At 38.8% G+C, this 11686-nt stretch overlaps 1 protein-coding gene across 2 annotated transcripts; it reads left to right on the top strand.

Annotated features, from left to right (window-relative positions):
• Positions 1-940: 940 nt before the first annotated feature.
• dusp8b (dual specificity phosphatase 8b) lies at positions 941-11184 on the top strand. 2 transcript variants are annotated; one of them, XM_067388917.1, is made up of 6 exons: positions 948-1203; positions 3678-3791; positions 6791-6957; positions 7630-7789; positions 8023-8146; positions 9131-11184. In XM_067388917.1, the coding sequence occupies exons 4-6, from the start codon at positions 7636-7638 to the stop codon at positions 10182-10184; spliced, it is 1332 nt and encodes a 443-aa protein (XP_067245018.1). In that variant the 5' UTR covers positions 948-1203; positions 3678-3791; positions 6791-6957; positions 7630-7635; the 3' UTR covers positions 10185-11184. The 2 variants fall into 2 exon arrangements, with proteins under 2 accessions (XP_067245017.1, XP_067245018.1); XM_067388916.1 differs by lacking the exon at positions 3678-3791 and having other exon boundaries at positions 941-1203; positions 9131-11183.
• The last annotated feature ends 502 nt before the right edge of the window (positions 11185-11686 follow it).

Below are 11686 nucleotides of genomic sequence, written 5' to 3'. Positions count from 1 at the left end.
AATGTGACTGCAGTTTTTATGCTGGAGTTTAACAAATGTTTTAGCACTTTACATATGAGAAATGGACACATATTCATTCTATCCCAGTATTGATGATTAATGGCTAATGATTCTAATTATGCTAATTTTTCGTCAATGAAACTCATGCGAAATTTCGCTAATGTGACCGCACAGTTTAACCAAGGTTTCAGCACTTTACATATCTTTATGTATGCGTCTGAAAACATAATGGATTTGATCTATCAAGTAATATGTCAGTGTGAATAATTAGCGGCTATAATATCCTAATTGACCTTTTTTTGTCCAATTTCATTATTGTGATGCACCTTCGTGCAGCAGATTAACTGTTTTAGCATTATGCGTCTTAGAGAAACGGGTGGATTTAATCAATCTGCTTTCAGTAGGTTATGGATTATTAATGGCTAATGATTGATGCATGATGTCAGTCGCGATTAACGCCGATTGATGATTCAAGGACAAACTGTTCTTTTGTTAAACCGAGTGTGATGTGCTAGCAGTGAGTCAACATGGACTTCCCATGGACTTCCCAGTGACAGGACACAGATCATGTGCGTGATAATGTGCCATTACATAAGCAATGATGATGCCTATAGTAAGCAGAGAAGTCGGTCGAAAGAAACTACAGCTCCTTTGTTGATTCCAAAACACACACACACACACACACACACACAAACCGCGCGCGCTGTTGTCCGGCAGGCGTAGGAGCTCTTCCCTCTGCGCGCGGCGCTGGCCCCATCGGTGGCCGCATAGTTGTCTGATGAGTCAGGAATGTGGTTGCATGCCTTACACATGAGCTATTACTGAACACAGGCCTCAGTAGAGCACAGCCAGTGCGCTCATTCAGAGACAGGGAGGGAGGGAGGGAGCGAGAGAGAGAGAGGGAGGAGGCGCAACATTAGAGAGGCAGGAGCGCTCGGAGCCAAAGTCAGAAGTGAAAAGGCGCACGAGAGGAAAGAGTGCGGCTGCGGTAGCAGCTGAAACACAAAGGCCTTTTCATCCCCTTCTCTGCATCTGATATTAGCGCTCATCTGAGCTGCGGGTGGATTGTGTAGATTTTCTGCAGGCTTGCCTGGATGCCCGTTGACTTGGTGATCCCTCCTCCGCTGTGGACAGACATGCACGAGAGCGAGATGAGGCTGAAGATGCGCGTCAGGCGCATCAAGGAAGGGCGAGATCTGAGAGGTGAGTTGGAAAGAGAGTCACTTGGAGAGTGTGTACTTGTGGGATTTAAATACAGTAAGCTTTTGCATGCACCTTTTGGTTATTTGTGATTCACCTGCCCTTAATTTGTACTTTGCCCCTCTGTTAGTGTAGTTATGAGAGTGCATCATGTGGTTTTTAGTAAGTGTGCATATGTGTATGTGCAAGTGTGTCTCCCAGTCGCTTCGTGTTATTGCATCTCAGTGACCTCCTTCTGATGTTTGGACATCAATGACAAATGGCTTCAGGGGGTGTGTGGGAGATCAGTCGATTTTTAGTTACCTGCCTTCAAGAGTTTCTATATTTGACTTGATTTAAATACAATGGCCATTCATTGTGAGCAAACCGAAAGTGAATGCAAACAGGAATTAATATCCTCAGAATATCTATCTATCTATCTATCTATCTATCTATCTATCTATCTATCTATCTATCTATCTATCTATCTATCTATCTATATATATATATATATATATATATATATTGAAATATATATAATAACAATAATTATATTAATACATAATTATATTGATATTCATTATTAATTATAAATACATTATATATGGCAAAATAAAAATATTATTACATATTTATTAATTCTGTAATAATTATAACAATTAAAATCAAATAATTATTCACTATAAATTATTAGAATATTAAATTAAATATTTAAATATAAAGAAAACCATAAAACATGATTTGAGTATTTTTAGTACTTTACATAACTATTTTGTTTGTATATATATATATATATATATATATATATATATATATATATATATCTATATATATATACAAGAGGAGACAGAAACTTTGTCCTTTTTTAAGGTCTCTTCCTCTGATATTTCATGCATCTTAATGGTGGCTAGTATTTGAACATTTTTAATAAAAAAAAAAAAAGAAAAAAAGAAAATTGTGGGTGTTACATATGTGTTATTTGATGAACTCTCATCTATTTTAATGCAACACCTCTCATGTTTCATAATTAGAGTTTGCCAATACAAAAGTTCAGGTGAAGATTTGCAAAACTATTTCAGCAGATTGTAATTGCCTTTAATCTATCATGCGCTGACATCAACAGCAGAAGTATGGAAACCTGACGACTGTGAGATTTGAAATATGACATTGTGCCATACCATCAATCTGAATGTGTCTGAACTTGCTGGAGTATCATGTCCCCCTGAACAAATTTAGCATGCTTTTTCTAAGCTCCTGCTAAGCAAGGCCCTAAATACTACATATCTGTATTTAGCCCTCACACATTCACACTCACACACATTCTGGCAGATAATGCACGTGTGATTTCATTTCAAACTGCTTTGGTTTGAATATACCTTTTGTTTTGTTTTTTTATAAAAAAATAATAAAATCTGCACAAAAAGGAAGAAATCAATCATCCCAGTATATACTCTGCAAGTGAAGGGTTTGTACTGGCGTGTTTTACTCAACCATTGAGTTTTCCAGCCTGTTAGTGTAACTCCTGCTTACCATGTGAGGATATTTTGGGAGGCTGATATCATTGAGATCTCCAGAGGGGGGGGTCTGTGCTGCTTTTTCCTAAATCCAAATTCAGAAGCTGTAATATTTGTGGACACAGAGCTGACTTGAGCTGAATAATGACAGTATTGTTCCTGTAGAGCAGCTTCACTCCTGAATTTATTTCAGAATTGATGATTTCTGCAATGCTTGACACTGTTATTTCCCAGCTTTGACAGAATCTGCATTATACACTAAAAACAACCCAAATAGGGTTGAAAATGGACAAACCCAGCAATTGGGTTGTTTTAACCCAGCGGTTGGGTTAAATGTTTGCCCAACATGCTGGGTAGTTTTATTTAACCAAACTATTGTTTAAAAGTATGTTGGAAATTAACATTTATTAATATGTTTAATGAATAAGAATTAAGCAATAACATTTATTGAATTGCTTATTAATAAATGTTCACTTTTTGATTATAATTGTTGCCTCTAGTAATTATGTGTCAGATTTGTAATTTCCAACCTATTTAGGGTTAATTTTAAGTCAGCCATATAGTCATTTGTATTGTAATATTTGAATTAAAAAAATTGGCCAGCACATTGGTCAAACATTTAACCCAACTGCTGGGTTAAAATGACCCAATCGATGGTTTTGTCCATTTTCAACCCAACTTGGGTTGTTTTTAACCCAGCATTTTTTAGAGTGTATAAATGTGACTTGACTTGACTATTTCAAACCAGATGTTCAGGAAAACCAAAACAAGTTTTTGTGGATGTCGCCGAAAGATTGAAATTGTATTTTCATGTAACACGTAGTCCAGTAATCTTCAATTACAACTTTTACATTTTTTTTTACAGTGTAATGTAATTACAGCCAAATGTTTCCTATGCAAACACTTTTTGCACTTTACGCAAAACAAAATGTATAATTTGTTAATCCTACACTAAAATCAATAATGAAGTCATTTTTATCTCAGCGAGCCGCATGTCATGCAACCCTTGAGCGGATTTGCTCCGCCCGTCTGTCCGACAGCCTCAGGACACACTGACATCATGCATATGGAATGTTAGCCGTCAGGACAGCCAACCAGGTCTGCACTAATTCAATTTATGTCTATTTTTCATGGGGTTTTTTCTGCATGGGCTGTGAGACTGGAAACTGGCTTTCCTTTTGGGCTGTGATGTCAGAAAGCAGGCCAATCAGTCCTTGGATGTTAAAACCTCATGTCAGAGCATGTTTGCCTCGTCTGGTGCCGGTGCACCGGGTGCTAGTCAAAACTTCTGGGGTGCATGTGTGTGCGAGAAGAGACGGCCACCCGCGTGTTGAGCAATGATGTCATCCTGCTTGGCGGTTGCTTTTAATAGCTGGAAACAGGCAGGCCTTGAGCTCGGCCTTAAAGGAACAGGCGCCCTGCTTTTAAACAAAGCACTTACTTTGCTGATTTCAAGAATATTCAGCTTGCTTTTTTATGTAATCAAAAGTAACTTTCGCCCTGAGTGGGTATTTTAAAACAACTTCCTGGTAGCTTGTTAAACTCTTAGCATGAAGTCAATGGCCTGAGTTTACACTGGTGTAATATGAGTAACACTGGCACTTTTTTTCCGTGACAAGAGCGGGTCATGATGTCATTTGTGACTCATGTGAAAAGGTCTTTTAAACAGGTCTGTTTGGTTTGACTCACACAGCATATCTAATGGCCTTGCTGAATGATGTCATGTGAACATTACGTTGAAAAGTCCAGAACTCTTTATCTGCTGTGAATGAGAGAGTGAACTGGGTTAGTGAATGTATGTGTTGGATGGATGAATGGATATATGGAAGGATGGATGGATGGATGGATAAACAAATGAGAGATTTGCCTTTGTGTCAACCTTCACATGCACCAGACTCTTACTTCATGCCTATGAGCTCATCTGCTTTTTATCCTTCATATTTAAACATGTCACTGCTTTTCTCTCTTTCTCTTCCTGTTTCATAATACAGTCATTCTCCCATCTTGATTTGCATGAGCCTGTATGTCTCAGACAAATGATCCAGGCAAACTCAAACACTAATTCAAAGTGATGTCATTGCCCTGTCTGCTGGCTTTTCTCAGAGCCTGGGGTAAAATGTCCAAGATTAGACAAGTGAGTATTTACGAGAATAGGCATTTACAGCTAAACAGGCTGCAGTTTCTTTTTCTGTCTTTGTTCATTTGAATAACTACACAATCACATTGTGTATTTGAGGTCATCGGTGGCTAAAGCAAATAAAAAAAGGCTTCATTAGAAACCCCAAATAAATACTGAGGTCATTGCATTGGTGTGAATGTGTGTTATGTACATATGAGTTGTGTGCAACTGTTTTTTATTGAGTGGACCTGTTTGTCAAGCTGCTTTGGAATGATATTTATTATGTGGAATATACTAAAATGTTTATCCTATATTATAATACTGGTTAGAAAAAAAGTTGCTGGTAACTAAATACAAATTGATTATTTTCTAGATGACATTTGTTTATTAATTGTAGCACAATGACATATAACATCCGAAAGTGTATAATATTGGGGGTCCTTGGCATTAAAGCGTGCTCTAAGGTTTAGAAACTGGAATTATTTCACAATTAAAGCGTGTGTGTGTGTGTGTTTGTGTGTGTATGTGCTTCCTCTTAGTACTGGTTGGGTGTCAGTGATCCTGTGGCCTGCCTCATTCCCACTATGTGCTGCTGGGAGAGGAGATGAGGTCATACAGGAAGCAGGAGACCGGAGAACCAGACACTGACACCCTATCTGCCTTGTAAAGTGGCATGGCTCGGCTTTCACCACTCCATTGGTTTTCTCATTTCCTTTTCAAAGAGGGGGTTCGCTGCTCTTGCAGTCCAGCAGTAGCGTAGACCGATATTTGTTGGTTACAAAATGGTTTGCTTAAGTGAAAAAGTAAACATTGGTTCAGAGAGTGTAAAAATCTACCGTGGTATTCCTCTTCCTGGTGGAGGGTCATCTACTGTACACTGAGTGTGCTGGATATGCTTGTGCGGCTTAAGCAGAATTTAAATGGCAGGATGTTTCTGCTTTGGCGGAAAGGCTTTTTGGCCCCTGTGGAGTTTATGTTTGGGGTTCATGTGTAATTCGGTCAGTTAGGATGTTTGGAAACCCCCTTCATTGTACTATTATTCCATTCTTACTGTAAGTGATTGAGTTTGCTGCAAACTGTGTGTGTGTGTGTGTGTGTGTGTGTGTGAGAACAATGGGTCTCATTGACTAACCATTCAAATTCACAAACAAATCATGATTCATCAATAGCTTTTGTTCTAAATTTTATTCTAAATTTATGAAAAAATGTAGGAAGAACTGAAACCACACGCACACAAAAATCGCATAGCCTCTGCATAAAGATGCATATGTCCAGCAAGCTAATCAGAGGTTTGTAATCTAGGTCTGTATTAAATTTGTTTATCGTGTTTGAACTTGTTTTGAGTTTTGTTTTGAGAATGGCAAACTTGGTATTGCACAAGGATCTTGCTGTGCGTCCTAGAGAGCGTCACGTTTGCTGAGAGCAACGGAAGGACAGGGTTTGCGGAAAGCCCTTATATAGACATGGTTTGGGCGTGTTTTCTGCAAATTTCTAACCTTGCTCATTTAGAATACTCCAAATTCATTCAATCCACACAATTATTAGTGAATGATGGGTTTAAAACAGCCCAAATTGGGTTGAAATGGTTATTTCACCTTTTGATTATTATTGTTGCCTCCAAAAAATTATGTGTCTGATTTTTAATTTCCAAACTATTTTAGGTTCATTTTAAGCCAGACATATAGTAATTAACAATTTAAACAATAGTTGGGTTAAATAAAACTGCCCAGCACATTGGCCAAACATTTAACCCAGCCGCTGGGTTAAAACAACCCATTTGCTGCGTTTGTCCATTTTCAACCCAACTTGGGTTGCTTTTAACCCAGTATTATTTAGACTGTACATGCAAGGGGAATAATACTTTTTTTTTTTTTTTTTTTTTGGTTTCTGCAATGTTGGTTTGCCCTAAATTTGTTTGCATACATGCGGTGCTGAATCAAATGCGATTATATTTCTCTTTTTCTCTGTACCCTTTCAGGTGGCTTTGCAGCTTTCTCTTCCTGTTTTCCTGACCTGTGTGAGAGTAAACCAGCCACTATTCTACCACTCAGCCTGTCCCAACCCTGCTTACCTGTGGCCAACATCGGTCCGACCCGCATCCTGCCCCACCTGTACTTGGGCTCTCAAAGAGACGTCCTCAATAAGGTTGGTAGAACTAAAAAAAATGATTATTTCTGGGGTTTTCAGAAGGGGAAGTCTGCATAGTTGGGTAAACTACTAGAGTGGTGAACAGAAAAAGCAACAAATAAAATTTTTGCTTTCCCATTTGCCCCAATAGCGAAAGGGAAAACCCATGATGTGTTTTTATGACTTTACAAAAGAGGGGGAAAAGTTACAAGAGATTGATTAAGTAGATCAGAAGAGAGGAAAATTTACAGTCAGGAAATGTTTTCATTGTGTGACACAAACTAATTCCTGTTGTGAAGACATAACAAATTCATGAGGCTTCATCAGATAGCCAGGAATAGTTTTCTTTTACCTGGAGGGTGTTTGCACATACCTTGAAATGAGGGAATTGTAGCGTTTCTCATCACTTACTTAGATAACAGGCAACTGAATGCATTCCGGAAAAAAAACTTTCATTGATGTTGGGTTGACTTAAATGTTAGCCCTGTCAAGTTGAAATGAAACTCACCACCAAAACATTTTCTCTTGGCATTTTATCTTTCTACATATTTCTCATTTACAAAAGCTTTAGCATGCATGACAAACAGACTCAGATACAGCTGGAATCTGCTCGAGGAAGATGTCGGAAACTGAATTCTTCGGAATTAGTTTGTCGGCACAAATTTATGCAAAACGTCCATCTCTTAACAGGAACTGATGACTCAGAATGGAATCACATATGTCTTGAACGCCAGCAACACTTGTCCCAAACCTGACTTCATCAGCGACAACCACTTCATGCGCATTCCCGTCAATGACAGCTACTGTGAGAAGCTGCTTCCTTGGTTGGACAAAACCAATGAGTTCATTGGTAAGAATATCAGACTCTGTGGTTTGCTGAATGGGTATTCTAGAAGGCAAGTTAGGAGTTAGCACCTCAAAGGTTTGAGGTTTGGTTAACACAAGCCATCTGTGCATCAGCATTTGAGGGAGGTATGAGTGATGTCAGCATTTGAGGTGGGCGAATGAGATTACCTCATGCTTTGTTTGCAGTTTAACAGTGGAACTGCTTTTGACCAGTTTGCTGTTTCTGTCTATCCACAGACAAAGCCAAGGTGTCAAACTGCAGAGTCATCGTCCATTGCTTGGCTGGCATATCCCGCTCTGCAACCATTGCCATTGCCTACATCATGAAAACAATGGGCCTGTCTTCAGATGATGCCTACAGGTAACTGCAGCTCTTTGGATGTTCAGATACTCTATGGACTGCCAAAAAGACCAGCATAGTTCAAGACCCAAGGTTGTTCCTGGTCTAGCTGGTGGAACTGGTATTGTTTACTAACCAAAAAAGCAGGTTGAGTAGCCTGTGAAGAACACCAGCATCCCATGATGGGAACCAACATCCAAACCCTTAGATTTTCAATTGGAATATGGCATGTTGTGTTTGGATCATGGTCCCCATTAGGAGATGCTGGAATTCTTATCTGGCTTAATCAGCAAGCCTTCATTGGTCAGCCATGCTGGTCCACCAGCTACACCAAGACCAGACCAGCAATCGAATTAATGTTTCTAGTAGGGCTGTTAAAATTCTTAATCTAATCGCAAATTAATCACACATCAAATTTGGCTGAGAAAAAGTCATTATTGTGTTAAATGAGAAAAGCATCAAATAGACGTCACAAAAAGTAGATTTAGAAAGAAATATTAGGCTTCAACATGAGCTATGAGGGTAAATAAATGATGACAAAATTTTGGGATGAACTATACCTTTAATGTTTGTTTTTTTTATTAATATGGAATATGATTTATATATATATATATATATATATATATATATATATATATATATATATATATATATATATATATATGAAATTATACTCTAAATAAGAAACTAAAACTGCCAGTAGGTGGTGGTAAATGTCTAAATGAGTAAGTCATTGAGTCATTTATTTATTCGATTCGTTCAAATGTCTGATTTACTCAGGAATGAAGTAAATGGCTCTCTTTATGAATGGGCCATTGAATCATTGATTCACCTCATTGATTCGTTCAAAACACAAATTTATTGACAAAATTGACAATATTACATCTACATCATTAAACATCATTAAATCAACAGCCCTAGTTTGCAGACTTGAGTCTTATAAGAATGGGAAACCAGTTGTGTTCGGGCATTAAATAAATTTTTTCATATATGACATTCCTGTAGGTTTGTGAAGGACCGTCGCCCATCAATATCTCCAAATTTCAACTTCTTGGGTCAGCTGCTGGAGTTCGAGAGAGGCTTGCAGACGAAGAAGAGTCTACCTTGCAACCCCATAAGGTTAGCAGGGAAAGCAACAGAAGAGGTGGCAGAGGTCCGAAAGATGGAGAGCGATCACTGTGACCAGAGGACTCCACACACTACAGAGATCACCGTAAAGCCTCCATCGCCTACCTCATTGCAGAAAGACCTAAGCTCCCTTCACCTGTCCACCGAACGAATCCTTCAAAACAAACGGCTCAAGTGCTCCTTCTCCCTTGACATCAAGTCTGTCTACTCCTCGAGGCAAAACCAGCAATCTTCTCCAAACTTCTCAACGTCAGACTCTGAAAACATACCCAAACTCTGCAGACTTGACAGCCTAAAAACCACTCAGTACCCTTCGACGGAGTCACAGTGTACTGCTGTGACTAACAAGTCCAGAACGAGGTGGGAAAACGGTGGCTTGGAGAGGTTATCCGCCACCACTCTTTCCCTCAATCTGAAGCAGGGTAACTGCGGGCCAAGACCCCAGGATCCCATTTGCGAGACCAACTTGAAGGCGCCTTCTTTCCTCAGCTTGCCGCTGGGTACATCTGCTACTTGGACCACGCATAGAGGCTCGAATCAAGCCACCACCCCTATCACACCCACGGGTGACTGCCCTTGGTTCTTAGGCGCTAATTTGGCACCATCTGGAACTGCTACTGGGAGCTCCGTGCACTTTGGCAGCGGTCCTGCCTACACGGCTTACAGTTGCAGTGGCCAAGCTGGCACCTCCAAGCCCAGCGTACACCGAAGGGACGAGACACAGGAGCCGCGGGACTTTCAGAACAGCTGGCTCGAGGAGGGGAAAACGGTAGTTTGCAGCGTATCACAAGTGGACACTAAGTACAAGCGCCGCAGCTGCCAGATGGAGTTTGAAGAGGGTATTAACACAACACAAAGCAGCGAGGAATTTGGGAAGCTGGGCAAGCAATCCAGTTTCTCTGGTAGCATGGAGGTCATCGAGGTATCATGACAAAGATGACAATCTAACACGAAGGCGATAACTCTGTTGTTAAAGAGCTTTGCATATAAGAGGGACTCATATCTGCCCCCTTTTTCAAGCTAAGATTGGAAGGGGGGAGTTGAGGAAATGTATTGGGTATGAAAGGATACGCATTGGTTTTGCAACAAGCCAAGTTTCTGGTATGATACCAGTGTTTTTAGAGGAGCTTATAGACTGCATTATATGCACTCACACCAAAGAACTCACGGAGTGACCCTTTTCTGGCATGTCACCCTAAGGTACACTCAAAATGAAGGAGAACGGATGGAGGATATCCTTCTAGCATGACCATACAAAGATACTAAACATGAAAGAATGAAAAGAGTGTGTGTGTGTGTGTGTGTTTATGCTGGTTTTGATGCAAATTAGGGCAGCCGCACTTAACGGTGACTGTGGGAACTGAATGTATGCCCAACTTTGAGAAGATGCTGTGCGACATTTATTTTTTGTCATTGCCCAATTTTCTATTTAGCTATAAATTGAGTAAAGAAGGGCAGATGCATTCAATAATGTCACTATTCAGTATTATACATTTTATCCACAATGTAATAAAAGAGTGAAAATATGAAGTGTATGTTTAAACTGAGATACTCTCAGACCTACTACTGTGCACTGAGCATGCTCAGAATGGCTGGCTACCTACAAACAGACAAGCTGCTTCCGGCAGCACTATGTACTAAGCTGTAAATCTAGACAATTTGCATATATGTGTAAAGGATTATTTCGATTTTAATGGTCTATTTAAAGTTTCATGCATTTGTTGCTTTAATTTATTGTATTGGTTTCATTCTGGCAATGAGCAATAATATATTATTTGAAAGCTTTTCTTTCTTTGTCTGAGTCTCTGATGCAAATACATCACAAACACAAACATTTATAATGGCCTTAATTTGAAGAACTACAATATACATATTATATTATAATATATTTTTCTCTGATTTAAATTTGTCCCAAAAGTAAGCAAGTTTGCTCACATGTACACCTAATATAATATATATATATATATATATATATATATATATATATATATATATATATATATATATATATATATATATATATATATATATATATATATATATATATAATATATATTTATATACACTGCCATCCAAAAGTTTGGAAGTACCCCTGGCAAAGTGTGGTTTTGGACGATATCAGCATAAATCCTTATCATTTTTTGGTGCAAATACATTAACGTAACTTGACATTATCATTGAAGACAGCAATAATAATTTTCATTTTGATTACATAATAATGGCAATATAAACATGTCAAAGTCAGAAATGCCCCTTTGCCAGCTGTGATGCTGGTTACTGGATTAAAATTGGCTCAGGTTTATAAAAGATTTTTGGGTCAGCACACCTTAATAGCTTCAACAATTGATTGCCAATCCAGTTTAGAATACAATGAACCAATCAGAACCCAGTTTAGGTCAGATAGCTGCTAATGCTGGATATTTTGATGAATCA

This window comes from Chanodichthys erythropterus, chromosome 7 (assembly GCF_024489055.1).
Source record: "Chanodichthys erythropterus isolate Z2021 chromosome 7, ASM2448905v1, whole genome shotgun sequence".
Classification (NCBI taxonomy): Eukaryota; Metazoa; Chordata; class Actinopteri; order Cypriniformes; family Xenocyprididae; genus Chanodichthys; species Chanodichthys erythropterus.
This window is presented reverse-complemented; position numbering and strand designations above follow the sequence as displayed.

Bases quoted from the DNA above. Each gene is read 5' to 3' on its own strand.
- dusp8b (XM_067388916.1), top strand. From the start codon at position 1,095: ATGCCCGTTGACTTGGTGATCCCTCCTCCGCTGTGGACAGACATGCAC. The intron at 1,204-6,790 runs GTGAGTTGGAAA...GTACCCTTTCAG, and splicing joins GGAAGGGCGAGATCTGAGAG to GTGGCTTTGCAGCTTTCTCT. The intron at 8,147-9,130 runs GTAACTGCAGCT...ACATTCCTGTAG, and splicing joins TCTTCAGATGATGCCTACAG to GTTTGTGAAGGACCGTCGCC.